General features: G+C 33.9%; 1 protein-coding gene across 9 annotated transcripts in view; it reads left to right on the top strand.

Annotated features, from left to right (window-relative positions):
• The window catches only part of Ssadh (succinic semialdehyde dehydrogenase), a 275,075-nt gene that overhangs the window by 229,897 nt on the left and 30,471 nt on the right, over positions 1-14,707 (top strand). For all 9 annotated transcript variants that reach the window (XR_015038809.1, XM_085808726.1, XM_085808725.1 and 6 more), the window contains 3 exons: positions 5,243-5,386; positions 5,541-5,696; positions 9,659-9,828. Coding sequence is in view for 8 of the 9 variants with exons in the window: in XM_085808726.1 (XP_085664852.1) it covers positions 5,243-5,386; positions 5,541-5,696; positions 9,659-9,828 (470 nt within the window). In the remaining variant the exon portion in view is untranslated. The remainder of the gene's footprint in view (positions 1-5,242; positions 5,387-5,540; positions 5,697-9,658; positions 9,829-14,707) is intronic.

Below are 14,707 nucleotides of genomic sequence, written 5' to 3' on the forward strand. Positions count from 1 at the left end.
ACACCTGTTGGCTAGGGAATACATGACCAGTGACAATGCATTGATAAATGCTGGCCGCAAATATACCTTTCGACTTTTGAGTGGTTGTGGGAAGTCAGCATTTTTCTATCTGGCCAAAACAATAAGCAAAGCTCCAAGATAATGTTGGTTTGGAGTAGGAATGTTGCTGATACCGATTTTCTTTTGTTGGTAAAGCAGCGAGGAAAGAATTAGATTCCGAGGAATTAAGCTCAATTTTAACATAGCAATATGTGCTCTTCCTGAACTTTATAATGTGATCTACCTTGCTACTTTTTTTCGCAGGCTATTATTATTCCAATTATCTCATCAAAATCAAAGTTTGAATTTTCGATTATGTTGAGCAAAGTTTCTAATTCTGGAGCTCCAGCAAGATCTGCTGATCAAAAGAAAGTTTCAATGTCAGTCAAGTAAAAAGTAGCATTACTGCAAAAAATGGATACGAATTCCGCAGTCTGTTATTATTTTGAGTATGTGCATAGGTATAACCAGTTCTTCAACTTTGGAAGTTCTCGTTCTGTAAAAGGCAGATGTGGAAGTTTTATTCTCTTTTCAAAATGCGAGACAGAACTTGAGGAGTTAAATGTATAATTCTTTAAAAAACATAGTGTGGCTTACTGAAAATCAGGGTTGCATAAAACGAAAGCAAAGTTCTTATTAGGGCCTTATTCGAAAGTCATTTGCCATTCTGCCATTTTTAAGCTTAACAATTTCTCCTTACTTCATGGCTCAGGGTTTCAGACACCCTTGGCTGTGACTTTCCTTATTGACCACCATTTTTGCTTACGTTAATATCACTTAGATGAACTGTTATATAATATTAATTTAGAATTAATTTTTAAGAACGTAGCTAAGTTTTTATAAAAACTGAACATGTATTCTTTGTATTTTGAAAAGAGGTTAAGATATCAAACTTTTACTGCACCTACTTTTATATCTAAATCTTGCCTACCAGTTAACTAATACTGCATTCTGCGCACCATTTTTGAATATTTAGAGAAGTTTAGTTATGTATATTACGTAACATGTAAAAGATGTAAAATTAGCTGTTATAAAAATGGCGGTAAGTGCTGGTCGTTCTCTTATAGACAGCCCAGATTTTATTAATGTCTTATGACGTTACGCTTATCCATTATTAGCAATAAACTGTACTGTTTAGCGGTATTGTCAGAAACGGTCAACGGCAAAATAATGGAATTACCTTTTCTAATTAATGGGAATAGGGAGGAAATGAAAATGATATAACAGTTCTCCATTTCGACATTGCTGTCTCAATCATCAACCCACAAATGAGCGTTGAAATCTGCGATATGGTTTTAAACCCAGAAAATATCACTATCGATAGTGAAAGAAAGTGACATTGCTGAGAATGAATAGATTTTAACAGATAGTATAGTGTGAATTCTCGATATAGCAGTTTCAGGACCTTAGCGATGGAACTTTGTAGTTGAGCAAAAATTTTGTTGACTGAAAGTAAAGTATTAGTGCAAAAAGGAACCATCTTAAACAACTTGTATTTAATGCAATATTTCATAAAACAAACACATAGTGAGCTTCTTTTGTAAATTTTGATTTTCATGGTCATAAATCTTTTGTTACACTATACACAACTATTTAACATTTTTAATTTTATAATTTCTATGTGTTATCTTAGTAGATTTAAATTGATGATCTAAAATATGGAAATTTCGGAAATCCAAATTTCCAAAATCACAACGCTTCCGAATCTCGGACTGTGCGTTGCATTCTCCTTTTAGAGGAAATCCTTTGCTGAATCTGTTGTGTGATGAAGTGTTACGCTTGAAATTAAATGAGTTCTGATGGTAGCCATAGGAATAGCAGCCTTGCATAGAGTGCAAGGATCTCATCATATAGTGCTGCAAATTTACACTTTCCCCATTCAAGATGTGCAATGTGGAATTACTCCAACACCATACAAGCTTTCATTAAAACATTTGAATTGATGATCTAAAATACGAAAATTTCGGAAATCCAAATTTCCGAAATCACAACGTTTCTGAAACTCAGACTTTGCGTTGCATTCTCCTTTTAGAGGAAATCCTTTGCTGAATCAGTTGTATGATGTAGTGTTACTATGCTTGAGATTAAATGAGTTCTGATGGTAGCCATAAGAATAGCAGCCTTACAGTGCAAGGATCTCATCATGTAGTGCTGCATATTTACACCTTCCCCATTCAAGATGTGCAATGTGGAATTACTCCACCACCATACAAGCTTTCATTAAAACGTCTGTAACAGCCATCGCTTACGCTTACTTTACTTGCTTACTTTAGGCTTGCCCACAGTATCTCTAAATAACATATCTAGTGTAAATTTGTAAACCATATCTGATCTTATCTGGAAGCAGAGTAGGTACTCACTGCTCTATATTCGATGAGGTAAAATATGGATGTTATTGTGTTATTCCCGATGTCGACAAAAAATCTTTTTGACCAGGAGTGATCAGTCGACATTACGAAAGATGGGTTTCATCTGAGAATGTCTGAAGGAACAGATACTATATGTATTGCTAATTGTCTGTACTTAGTTTGTCTTCTCACCATTGTTCCAGAGGTAGAAGTAAGCTGCTATCTGGTTTTCATCTTTCTGTAGCTTAGTGCATTTAATTACAAAGCATCATTATCCTTGCACAGCAACTGGCTGTTCTTCTGGCGGCGTTGCCAATTTCCTGGAATTGTTTCCAGAACGTGCATACTTGTTTTCCGGAGTCCTGCTAGCATAGGGCAATTTCCGCTTAGGACTGGACAATACAGTCAAAAGTCGTTAATCCGGACTCGTCGGGACTTCGGCGATTCTGGATTATCGATTTTTCCGGATTATAGATAATCAGTTTAAATCTTGTAAGATGGCATGCAGAAATTCTAAAATTAAAAATATGAAACCGTAATTTATGAAATAAAGAACAATTATGATCTAAAGGGTATCAAAATTTACAAAAAAAAAAAAGCTTAATATTTATTTGTTTACTTTATTAAACATTTCTTTCAATGTAAGTTGCTTCATTTTATGTGATAATACTTTCTCTTTAATTCTATAAACAGGCATAATTTCTTGTTCAGTTACAAAGTTCCGCTGTTCAAGTCCTGTTAATTGCTGTGCCGAGAATACCGACTAACTTGTCAATCGAAATTTTTTCGTTTTCACTAACCTCTCTGTCACATTCTTCATGTCTTTATCCATTTTTTGCAGCAATTCCACTTTTTGTTTGATTAACATCGAAACATACTTTCGTTTTGTACGATCCTTTGGGAGCTCCAGAATCGAAAATTCTATTTGACATAATCGAAAGTTCAAGTTTACTTTTATAGTATTGCTCTTAAAGTCTGCAAAAAATAATAAGCCGGATCCAATTCGAAAATTAAGGAACAACGCAATCATCAACATTAACTGAAATCGATAATTAGATAATTTTAGCTTATACCGTCCGTTGCATAAAACGCGCACGCGAAAACGTATTCTGCGCTTGCACACACTCATATGCGCAGTCGTAAAAGGTCTTACGCACACGCGTAAACGCCTGTGCACATGTGTCAACGAGGCGCATGCACAGAAAGTTTTTAGCTTTGAGGTCCGGATTATAGATCATTCCGAATTATGGGTGTCCGAATTAATGACTTTTGACTGTACTAAGTTTGCTGATGGCTTCCCATTTGAATCATTATCTAGACAATTGCAAAAACTCATGATATTGAACTGTAACATATCTGTTTATAGTCTGTTCTATGCACTTAAACCACAAACTTGTAAAGTAAAAGTTTTACATTTCATAAACTGCCTGATTCTACTGTTTTCATTTCAACTGAATACACGCATTACGTTTATCGTTCAAAATAGTATGTATCTTTCATTTTTCAGAAATTCTACTAGTATTTATTTAAGTTATTTTGAAAAATGTATTTGTTAGTATAATTTCATACAGTTCTTCCTCATTACATTTTTGTTCTTATTTTGTCATTTTCCCTTTTCACATATGAAAATTCTCTTTTAGTTTTAAAATAATTTTGTAGTTTTATTGAAAACTTATTTGCAGCAATAATATCTGCATTTTGTAATTTCTGGAAAGCTAATTCTTAATATAATGATTTATAGTTCTCAAATAAGTTGCTGATTGACCAAGATACAATCCCTGTTGGAAGCTCTAAAAATGTGTCTGGTATGATGTTAATTTTACTAATGTGTTATTCAAACAGTTGTTGACTGTGACCTAGATTGTCTTAGGACATGACAAGGTCATGAAGTTGTGTACAGTACCTATTATACACGCCTGCTGTTCTTTCTCAGTTGACTTAAATTACCTCTAGGTTTGTAATACCTAAGCATCTCTGTGGTTTTCCGGGCTTTACCTCACTGATCCGTCTCAATCAGACTCAATAAATGTTCGAACACAGATTATAACCCATAATTTATCGTTCCATATCCATTCTCTCCTGGACTTAATACTGAATGGTTAAGGAAAAGGAACAAATTTTAAGACATCCGATAACTCCTTATAAGAACATAAAAATTAATATGTAACTTTTGTAATTCCCATTATGCCTCTGTTTGCAACATTGAAGGTCAAATTAGTAGTTTTCCAATCAACTTAAGATAGTACCAATGAACTGTAACTTCATTTTACTGAATATGGTGATATCACTTTTAAGCTTAATAAAGTGTATAAGGTACTTTTCCCCGCTTTCACTTTCTTAGCATGCCTTCATGGTGTAATGGTCAGCACTCTCGGCGCGTATTCGAGAGGTCCGATGTTCGTCATCTGGCGAGGGCATTGTGCATTTTTCGTCTCCTGCATCAAAAATAACCGAATGTCTTTATAGTGCCGCCCGAACTAAAAAACGTGATGAATGATGATTCTTCACCACCAGGATTTGGTCCCCTAATCCCCAGTCATCCTTTAAAAGGGGAAGTATATAAGATAGTTCTCCCTTCTTAGTATGCCTTCATCGTGTAATGGTGAGCATGCTTGGCGCGTATTTGAGAAGTCCGAGGTTCGAGTCCTGGAGAGGGCATTGCTCATTTATCTCCTTTCCTGCTTTTTAAAAATCCTAAATGTATCTACAAGTGAAATAATAAAAGGGGTGAGTAAGTAGTATTAATTGAAATGCAATAAAGCAAATCTGATGCTCAACACTTATGAAAAATCTTATAATAATTTTTTACTGTGTAGATAATTATGTTAATGCTTTCCTCATCTTATCTGATTCAGTTACTATTGTCGTATTCTGCATCAACTGTTAAACGAGTTTCTTTGGAGTTGGGAGGAAATGCTCCATTCATTGTGTTCAATTCTGCCAAACTTCAGCTTGCTGTTTCTGGTGTCATGGCATCAAAGTTTCGAAATTCTGGGCAGGTATGTACAGTAAATTAAGCCAACATGAGGTACTTCTAAATGTATTTTTAATACTATATACTGCATTATTTTCATAAAAGAAAAAAAAAATGTCATTTATTAAGTTTTAACTGTTTTTGCGGGTAGAGTAAAAGACAATGCACCTTTTTTACAGACTTGCGTATGCACAAATAGAATTTTAGTGCAAGATGGAATTCATGATGAATTTGTTTTTGAGTTATCTAAAGCTATGAAACAACTGACTGTAGGAAATGGAATGCTTCCGGATGTAAATATTGGGCCACTAATTAATGAACAAGCTGTAGAAAAGGTATTTTATACAATCATTAATACTGGTGACCTAAACTATTGAAATGTTGCCTTTTTTGAGCTTTCTCGTTTAAAATTTTGTAAAATAGTATTTTATCATAACGAATTGAAAAATCATTATACCCTATTTACTTGCATATTCCTATTAATTTCACCACTTGAAACAAAGCGAGAAAATATGCAGCATATACTATTTCTAAAGAACGGTCATGTGATAAACGTAGCACATTAAAAAGCACACATAAAAACAAACTACTCTCACTGTATTATGTATTTCAAAGAATTTATCAATTTTAATAATATACTTTTTACTTACACTAAATACTTTACTATTTGTGCGAATATTTTACATTGTTATGTATCATCAATCAGAAGTTTCTAAATCATATGCTGGAAAAAACTATAGAAGGGATATGCAAGGGGGATAATTATGTGAGTAAATATGGTGCTATGTTTTGAAAAACAAGCAAAAAAATTTTTTTGTAGTTATTCGGTTATTAATTTCGAAGGCTTTGTTTTATCATGATATATTGTAGAGTTTCTCACTTTTATTGTATTAAACTAAATGTTGAGGAACTTAGTGAAACAGCTAAGCGAATACTTGCTTAAATCGTTAACAGAAATGTTAACTCAAGAAGTGTTAACTACCCTTTATTTGCTCCAAATAAAGATATAATGTCGGCCCCTTTCTCAAAGCATACAGCAAAGCCTCCATTTCGGCTTAAAATGTAAGAAGTAAGTACTAAAGATTAACTAAAAGATTTAGCTGAAGTTAACACAGTTCTAAACTATTTGGCCCATAATATTAAATTAGCCAGTGAAACTATCAAAGGGCACGTAATACGGCCGACCATAGTAATAGTTTAGAAAGATGTAGTCAAAAGGCAAATGCGTGCTGAGTGGCGGACTAAGGCTAAATCGGGCCCTAGGCAACATTGTAATTCAGGGCCTATTTTTCAGTCATGACTCATACTTAGCATTTGGTAGTTTGGTTTTAAAGCATATAGTATGTAGTTCTATTTAATTATTGGATTCCAATAAAAAAAAGGAAAAATAATATACATGTACAAAAATTAAATAAACATAATTTATTAAAACAAACATAAACATAATTTATTAAAACAAACAATAATATTTAATATACTCAGATTGATTAGTTATATTGCCTTTTTTCTCACTTTTAATTCTGCAAACTCGTCAATTAGTTTGTCATAATTAATAGAGTTATTTAACAACTCTTTTTCTATATGAAGTAATGATAAACTATTTAATTTTTGTTGGCCTAATGTGGATCTTAAAAACTTTTTTTATTCTGGCCATTACTGAGAATGATCTTTCACTGCTTGCATTGCTTATTGGAAGTGTTAAATAAATTCTCAGAATTATGCTTAAATTAGGGAATGTTGCAAATATATTATTTTCCTGAATAAATGACCACATGGATACAGGCGAAATACTATTTTCTTTACTTATAAAAGTCTTAAATTGTAATACTTCATTTTTCAGTTCTGCTACGTTTAAATCTTGTTCATAACATTTTAATTCCTCTATTGAAGAGTCACTAACATCACTATCATGAAAAATTGTTTTGAATTTATTGTTAATAGTTTTATATTCCTCAGATCTTTTTTTAATGTTGCTAATTAAAGAATCGCATACAACAAAAAAATATTAACTTTAGGATGTTCTTTGCCACTGAATCGTATTTCATATTCTGGAATTTCACCATGAAATAGTTTTTGTATTTTCTGCCTTTTTTTATCATTAGTATATGCAATATCTTTAACTTTTTTTGCTTCTTTTTCTAAATTGTCAAAATCATCTCTAACAGTTTGTATGAAATCTATCAATGCACCATATATTAAAACTGCTGCATTTAGGGATTCGTGTTTTTGTTGAAGAGTCTTGTTTGAAGCATCTATTTTCTCTAAAATCTTTTCCCATATAGTAAGTAACAGTTCATACTCAAATGTATCAAGTTTTTTATGTAAATCGGCAGCTTCGGACCTTGGTAATGGTTTTACATCTTTGTTTGAGGAAAAATGAAGTAAACAATGTTTAATTTCTTCATAAGTTTCCTTTAAGGATTTCACAGCATCGGAACGAGCAGACCATTTGGTGTCACAAATAGGTTTAATACTCAAGTGTTTTCTCTTACAAAATTTTTGTAATGCATTCCATCTATGGGTAGAACTTGAAAAAATACGTAAAATTCTTGAACGATATTGAAAAAAGTGGTCATTTCCATGCAACTTTTGGCAGCAGCGTTTCCAATTAAATTTAGTAATAATTGATTTGAGCATGGTGTAAAATGGTCAGAAAAAATATTTTGTTTTATTCTGGATTGGAGTCCCGTATATTTACATGACATATTAAACACATTATCATAACTCTGTCCCCGGCAATTAGTAATGTCTAAATCTATAGTTTTTAAAAATTCTAAAATAACTTTCTCCAGTTTTCACCAGTATGAGAAAATATAGGTAGAAATAAGTTGTTGGTTTCAGTACAAACCAACCAAACTCTTTTAACTTTTTCCCCACTATTAATTGTTTTGAAGAAGGAGACAATAGTTAATTTTCTTGTAATTTGTTTTGACGCTTTGTTGTATCGAACAGAAGATGATTCCAAAGATCCATTTATTGATTTTGGTGAATTTTTTATATAATACTGTCGCATGGCATCTATTCAGTATTCTGGCCATAATGCAATATCGTTTACAAAACGTTTAGTTTCATCATTACTTTGAGGTGATTTTAAATTTATATTTTCTCGTTTTGTTTCATCTTCAGAAACAGAATTGCTTGGTTTTTCCTGCTGGTCTTTTTGCAGAATAGTTTCGGATACAAATGATGTTTCTGGAGTTTGAGCAGGTGAAATTTGTGAAAATGATGATGATTGTTGTAATTGTTCTCCATCTACAGTTAAAAATTTGTCCAACTATCTTTTCATTTGTTTTGCCACTTTATCTCGATATGCTTTTTTTTTTTTTTTTTTTTTTTTTCCCACTTCTACTTAAATGTTAATAGGAATTCATTTTAAAGACCATGTACTAAAAAGAAAGAAGAAAATGATCTTCAATTAAATTTATTTTTACTCAATATCACATTCACAAACAAAATCACAATTTGTGGTATTTTATATTATATACTATTTTAATTAAATAATGTAATACTTTTATAAAAACTTGCATTTTTATTTTAGGTATTCCAGAAAGTATGAACTATGAATCCAAAACCATCTATTTGCAATCAAGTCTAGGTAATTAAGTCTTAATGGCACAATTTTCAATCACAACTCACATAAAATGCAATGTGTTCAGGAGACACTGATTTTAAATAGCTACGTTTGACTTTTTAAACATGTGCATAGTAAAGGTTGGATAGGCACGAGGCTCAATCATATTTACACACATCGACACTCGCGGGCGTGGATGCATAAGCACGGAAACGCTCGTTCATACTTGTTGATTTTATCAATCATCAATTCGGCATAATTTGGATACGTTTCAGCAATAATTATGAATATCACGTTTTTCTGTTGAATAAAAATAAAAATTAAAAACCTAATTTTTGGGCCTAAAAAATTACGGGCCCTAGGCACATGCCTAGGTTGCCTAGGCCTTAGTCCACCCTTGCGCACGCTATTCAGGAATCCTAACTCTCTCTTTCAAAGTCAGTGGAACTTGACTTAAATACTATTCTACTTCTCATTTGCATTTGATGTGATTCCCAAAACTCATTCTGGTAAGGAATAGTAAGCTGAAGCTTGAAGAGATAGGAAAGTGGTATAAACTTAAAATGACTATTATAAAAATAAAATATACCTTACAGTATTATCATTAAGCATACTTTATTTTTATTAAATAACAGTAAAAGAGTTTTGTAATTTTATGAGATGCTTAAGTACATTTCGTATGTATTATTTGTTTCATTCTTAGTTTTTCTCTTGTGTATTTGCTAGGTAAATATGCATGTACAGGATGCACTAGGAAAGGGAGCAAAATTAGTTTTAGGAGGAAAGATTCATTCATGTGGTAAAACATTCTATGAACCAACACTGCTTACCAATATTAGCCGAGATATGCTTATGTGTAAAGAGGAAACATTCGGGCCTGTTGCAGCTGTTATGAAGTAAATGTTAAAGTGCTAATTGTAAGAATTTATTTACGGAGTGTTTCAAACATCCTTGTGCCAAGTAGTGACAGGTAGCCAACCCACATATTAAACTCTCATAAACTTTGATTAATGAAATCATGCATGCACGTCATTTTATTTAGTTCTATGATGTAATGAGTACTCATCTGTATAATAGGAGCTGCTCAAAATGGTGTCCATTTGATTGGAAACATTTCTGCCATCTTTTCATGTTTCAATTTAATACTATAGTAGCCACATAGGCCAAGGCTTTTGAAATGCCTGTTTCCTGTGAGACACGGCGTAGAGATTTCGTTGGGGTACACTGTAATGATTTTCCAATTTCAACAATTTTCTCTTCCATTAAAACTTTTTTCTCCCCTTTATAAGTTCTGTTGTTGAATGACCCATTTCCCCGTAATAACAAGATTTCTGACAGTATTCTTATGAGGAAATGGAATGCCAGGAAATTTTTAAATGAATTGTCTACTCATTTCTCTACAAGACTCTGTTTTTACGTGTCATATGCAAAAATGTTTTACTTAGTTTTTCACATTTGGTGTTACATTTCAGACACAACAATTAGCGGCTTACGACCCACATTGGAACTCACTTCAATCTAAAGCCAAACTAATCCTCATGCAACTTGAGGGTGAGTTGGAGACAATAACAGCCTCGACTGACACTGCCCTCCTACTGCCAGTGCGTTGGCTGGTGCAAAGATGTTTACACTCTAACTTCCTATGCATTGGCTGGCACAAAGATGTTTGAGGACATGCTGTGTAGTATGGTTTTATTCATACTTTTGCTGAGATATTTTATATATTGAATCAGTTATGCTATTTAGATTTCTTTATTAGTTACAAACATCATGACAGTGTATGTGTTATTTATCCATAATTTAGGTATGGATTATACTCATGTTCTCTCTGTTTTACTGTACTCAAAATCTAAGTACATTTTTATTCCAGCTTTTTCTGTTAATTTTGTAATATATTTATTCGCCTTTTCGTAAGCTGCTATTAAGTCTCCCTCACCAGACTTTGATTAATTAAAAAACAAAAGTCTTAGTTATAAAATTTAACAAAAGCCTTAGTAGAGGAACTTTTAATTCTAAAACTCAGATAAAGCAAAAAAATTTTGTAGTGTTTATAAGCTTTTAGACTTGTGCTTGATGATTATTTTGTAACATATATCTACAGTGAAACTTGCAGTTACAGTATAAATGTCCAGCTCTCTTTCTTCATAGTTTAGCACAAAATTAAATTTCTTTTATTACATAGACGTATAGCACTTGACCCTGGAGAACAATTTACCGTAATCACTTACTGTCATAAACCTTAAATCATTTTGATCTCCAAGTCTGCTCCTCAGGTGCTCACTTTTTGTGAGTACGGGTGTGGCAATTCCGAGGTACCCTAGCCTTTCAAAGGTTCACAATCTTGGGGTCTAGTAATCTTTTTTCCTTTCAATCTCTCCTAATCTATGCTATTTATATTTACTCCACCATTGTGGTTTTCCTTTTTGGAAGTTGGGGCTAAAAGTGAAATTCTGTTACTTCCCTTAGTTTCTAGTTTCTCATGGAGAGGAAACCACCCATGCATTTGCCATGTATTGTTACCCGTAAGGCTGGGAAGGAGGGTCCTGATAATTGAGGGGTGAGATACTGTCCCTAGCACACTGCTTTGGCCTCTGCTTCAGACTGAAACAGAATGCACTTAGCTATCACTGCTGGTAACATTCAGCTGATCACCTGCTCTTAGGGTCAGTAGCTTGAGGATAAGCTTTTGGGAAAGCTGATTTGGGCTTCAGATTGCATATAAACCCAGTTAACCCTGGTGCAGATTCAGACTTTCCTTGTTGGCCCGATGGTGGGTGGGGCTGTCGGGTCCGAATTTCTTTCAGATATGGCCTCAAACACTCAAACAAATGTTGAAAATGTTTTGTCCTCAAAAAAATTGAAAACAAATGTAAATGCTAATGCCAAAATTCATCCATCCCATTTTCTTGTAATAAACAATTCTACTGGTAACATGAAAAAACTTTCTCCTTTTCTAATACAAAAATATTTTGTCCTCTGTTAGAGAACCAAAGAGCGATCTGCAGACCTACTTGTTGAAACTGCTTCTGAAATACAATCTGTTACCCTCCCAGAACTAAAAAAGCTTGACATATAATCCTGACCTTCAGTTTACCTGATCTGCCAAAGACTTATTAAGGCCAGGTACTTACAGTGCCCTGTAAGACCTTACATACCAAACCCTTTGCAAGGCTTTCAGTGCCAATTCTTTTATCATTCAAAATTACCCTATGGTGGGAAACTCGCATGGCACGTTGCTCTGTGGGGAACTCGCACGTGCACGTTGCTCTGTGGAAGGCCACGACAGCAATAATTGCAATGCTGATCCACTGTGTGCAAACTGCAGAGAGGAGCACACAGCTTTCACAATAGAAATAAGAAGAGGAGGTACAGACCACAAAAATAACTAAGAATTTTTCATATGTTGAAGCTAGAAAATTAATGATGGCTATGCAGCCACAGAAAAATATATCTTATGCCAGTGCTTTGAAATCAATTGGCATTATAAGTAGCTAAAAAAATGCAACAAAACAAAACACAGAAGACAGATTATGGTATTTCCATAATATTATACTACAAAGATACAAATGAAACGAAACTGAGAATAATAAAGAAAAAGAAATTTCAATGTGTCCCAGGAATTCAAGTGTGAGCTGCTTTGGGATGCATCAATTCTGAATAGTTAAACTCTGATACCGATGTGGAAGAGGGTTTGGGCATACTGAGGCACCTTCTTTCCATGTAAAACAAAAACAGAGCACTGGAAAAGTGAACATTATCCATAATGGCCACTTTCGCTCCATGGAATTGTCGCGTCTTCCACCAAAATCTTGTTTACATGAAAGATTTGATTGATAAATATCATCCTGTATGTTTGGCTGTGCAGAAAACTCTCCTGAAGCCAGAGAAAAAATTAAGCTTCAGAGGTTTACATTTGTCATGAAAGACAGTCTTGTAGTTGAGCATGCGAATGGAGATATGGTTACCTGACTATCCCTCGATTCATTTCATTTAACAAAAAGCCTTCAAGCTATTACCATTCAGGTAAATATAAGGAGTTTGATTTCAGTTTCTGTGTCAGTTTGCCTCCAAAGTAATGTGTCGATTAATGAGATTTGGATAATTTAATAGAATAGCTGCCATCATAATGGGAAGACAGACTTTAACGCTCACAGTACGCTCTGGGGAAGTAAGGACACAAATACTTGAGGAATACCGGACACTTGAGGAAGACGAATACTAATTCAAATACTTGACACTGGAGGAAAACAAACTGAGCAAATGATCGAGGATCATGGCCTTCTTCTCCTCAGTAATAGACAGGATACCTATTTCCACAAGCCCACTTCACGCCCTCAATCTTGCCATCTATTCTCCATCACTTTTACATTAAGTGTAGTAGTTTTTCCCTTTCCACATTTAGTGTAGGGAATGATCTTTATAATAGTGATCATTTCCCCATTTTTATATCTCTTGCTAGAGAAGGGGTAAATGACATGTCAAGATCCCCTTGATTTATACCTGATAGCTCTTCTCTTGCCTGGCAAAGATCACTGAAGAAGCAGTAAAAAATGAGCCGATCGATGATGCAGTGAGAGCCATTATGAAATTATTATTCTGGCAGCTATTATCTCTACACCTATGATCTCAACAAGGTTACCAAAATTTCCCAAACCATGGTGGAACTGTGATCACCAAGAAACTCTTTGAGCACAAAGAAAAGTTTGGTGTGTGTATTGCAGGTACCCCACTTCTGGAATTTCATTCTGTACACCCAGTAAACAGGTTTGGAAGAAAGTTAGAAAAGTGTGTGATTTGTATAAAAACCACTTATTTTCTTTTCCTCAAAAAGATGGTCAAGTGAACAGTGCAGCAGAAGAAATAGCGAATACCACAAGCGATACCTTTGCTGCCGTTTCAAATGGCAGCAATTACCCACCTGTGTTTCTTTCTGCAAAGCGTCACTTGTTGAAAATTCCCATTGTATTCAGCTCTGCCAACTCAGATAGCAATTTTACTATACTATTATAATAGCAATTTTACTATATTTGAACTGAAGAGAGCTATGTTGAAAACACATAGGTCTAGTCTGGGTCCAGATTGTTCTGTACAAACTATTTTATTCTAACCAATTATTTTTTAGTTTTACTTTCCTTTCTCTTCTGATTTCAGTTTTCTGACGGAATGTAAATTTTTAATGGCGTAGTATGCTAATCTAAATGTGTTTCAGAAACAGTATTTAAGCTGCATTTCAAGAGTTTGAGAAGAGTAGTAGCAGAGTTAGTTCCGAGTTTATGCTGTGTGTTTGAAATTAGCTCTCTAGTCGGTGTTAGATACCCTCCAGATTTGTACTGATATTCCTTGACTTGGCTTTGTTGCAGGTGATTTAGCGTTAGTTAAGCTAAGGACCTCAGTCGTTAGTCATTCACATTTATTAGCGATTTGTTACATTTTTATTTTCTGTTAAATTTAGTTATCCACAAGTGTTGTTAAATTGTGAGCACCAAGTGTGTGACTCTGTTTATTTTGGCTCAAATAAAATGGTTATTTAAACCTTCTTCTGCAGTATTTATTCTTCAAAGACATAGTATTTGCTACTTAATCTTCTACATAGAGTCAACATTGTATGCTACCAAAAAGAACACGCCAACTCTACATTGTCAGTTATGAAATTCTGAAACATCTTTCCTGTAGGTCCTTGGCTGGTGTTCTCACTCTTTACAATTGAGTGTGGAAGGAGTATACCTTTTCCAGCGCATGAAGAAAAACTGTAGTGGTTTTCTTCCATATCTAAGC

The sequence above is a fragment of the Stegodyphus dumicola genome, chromosome X1 (assembly GCF_044657685.1).
Source record: "Stegodyphus dumicola isolate Sdum_Otavi_A_Nest chromosome X1, ASM4465768v1".
Taxonomy (NCBI): domain Eukaryota; kingdom Metazoa; phylum Arthropoda; class Arachnida; order Araneae; family Eresidae; genus Stegodyphus; species Stegodyphus dumicola.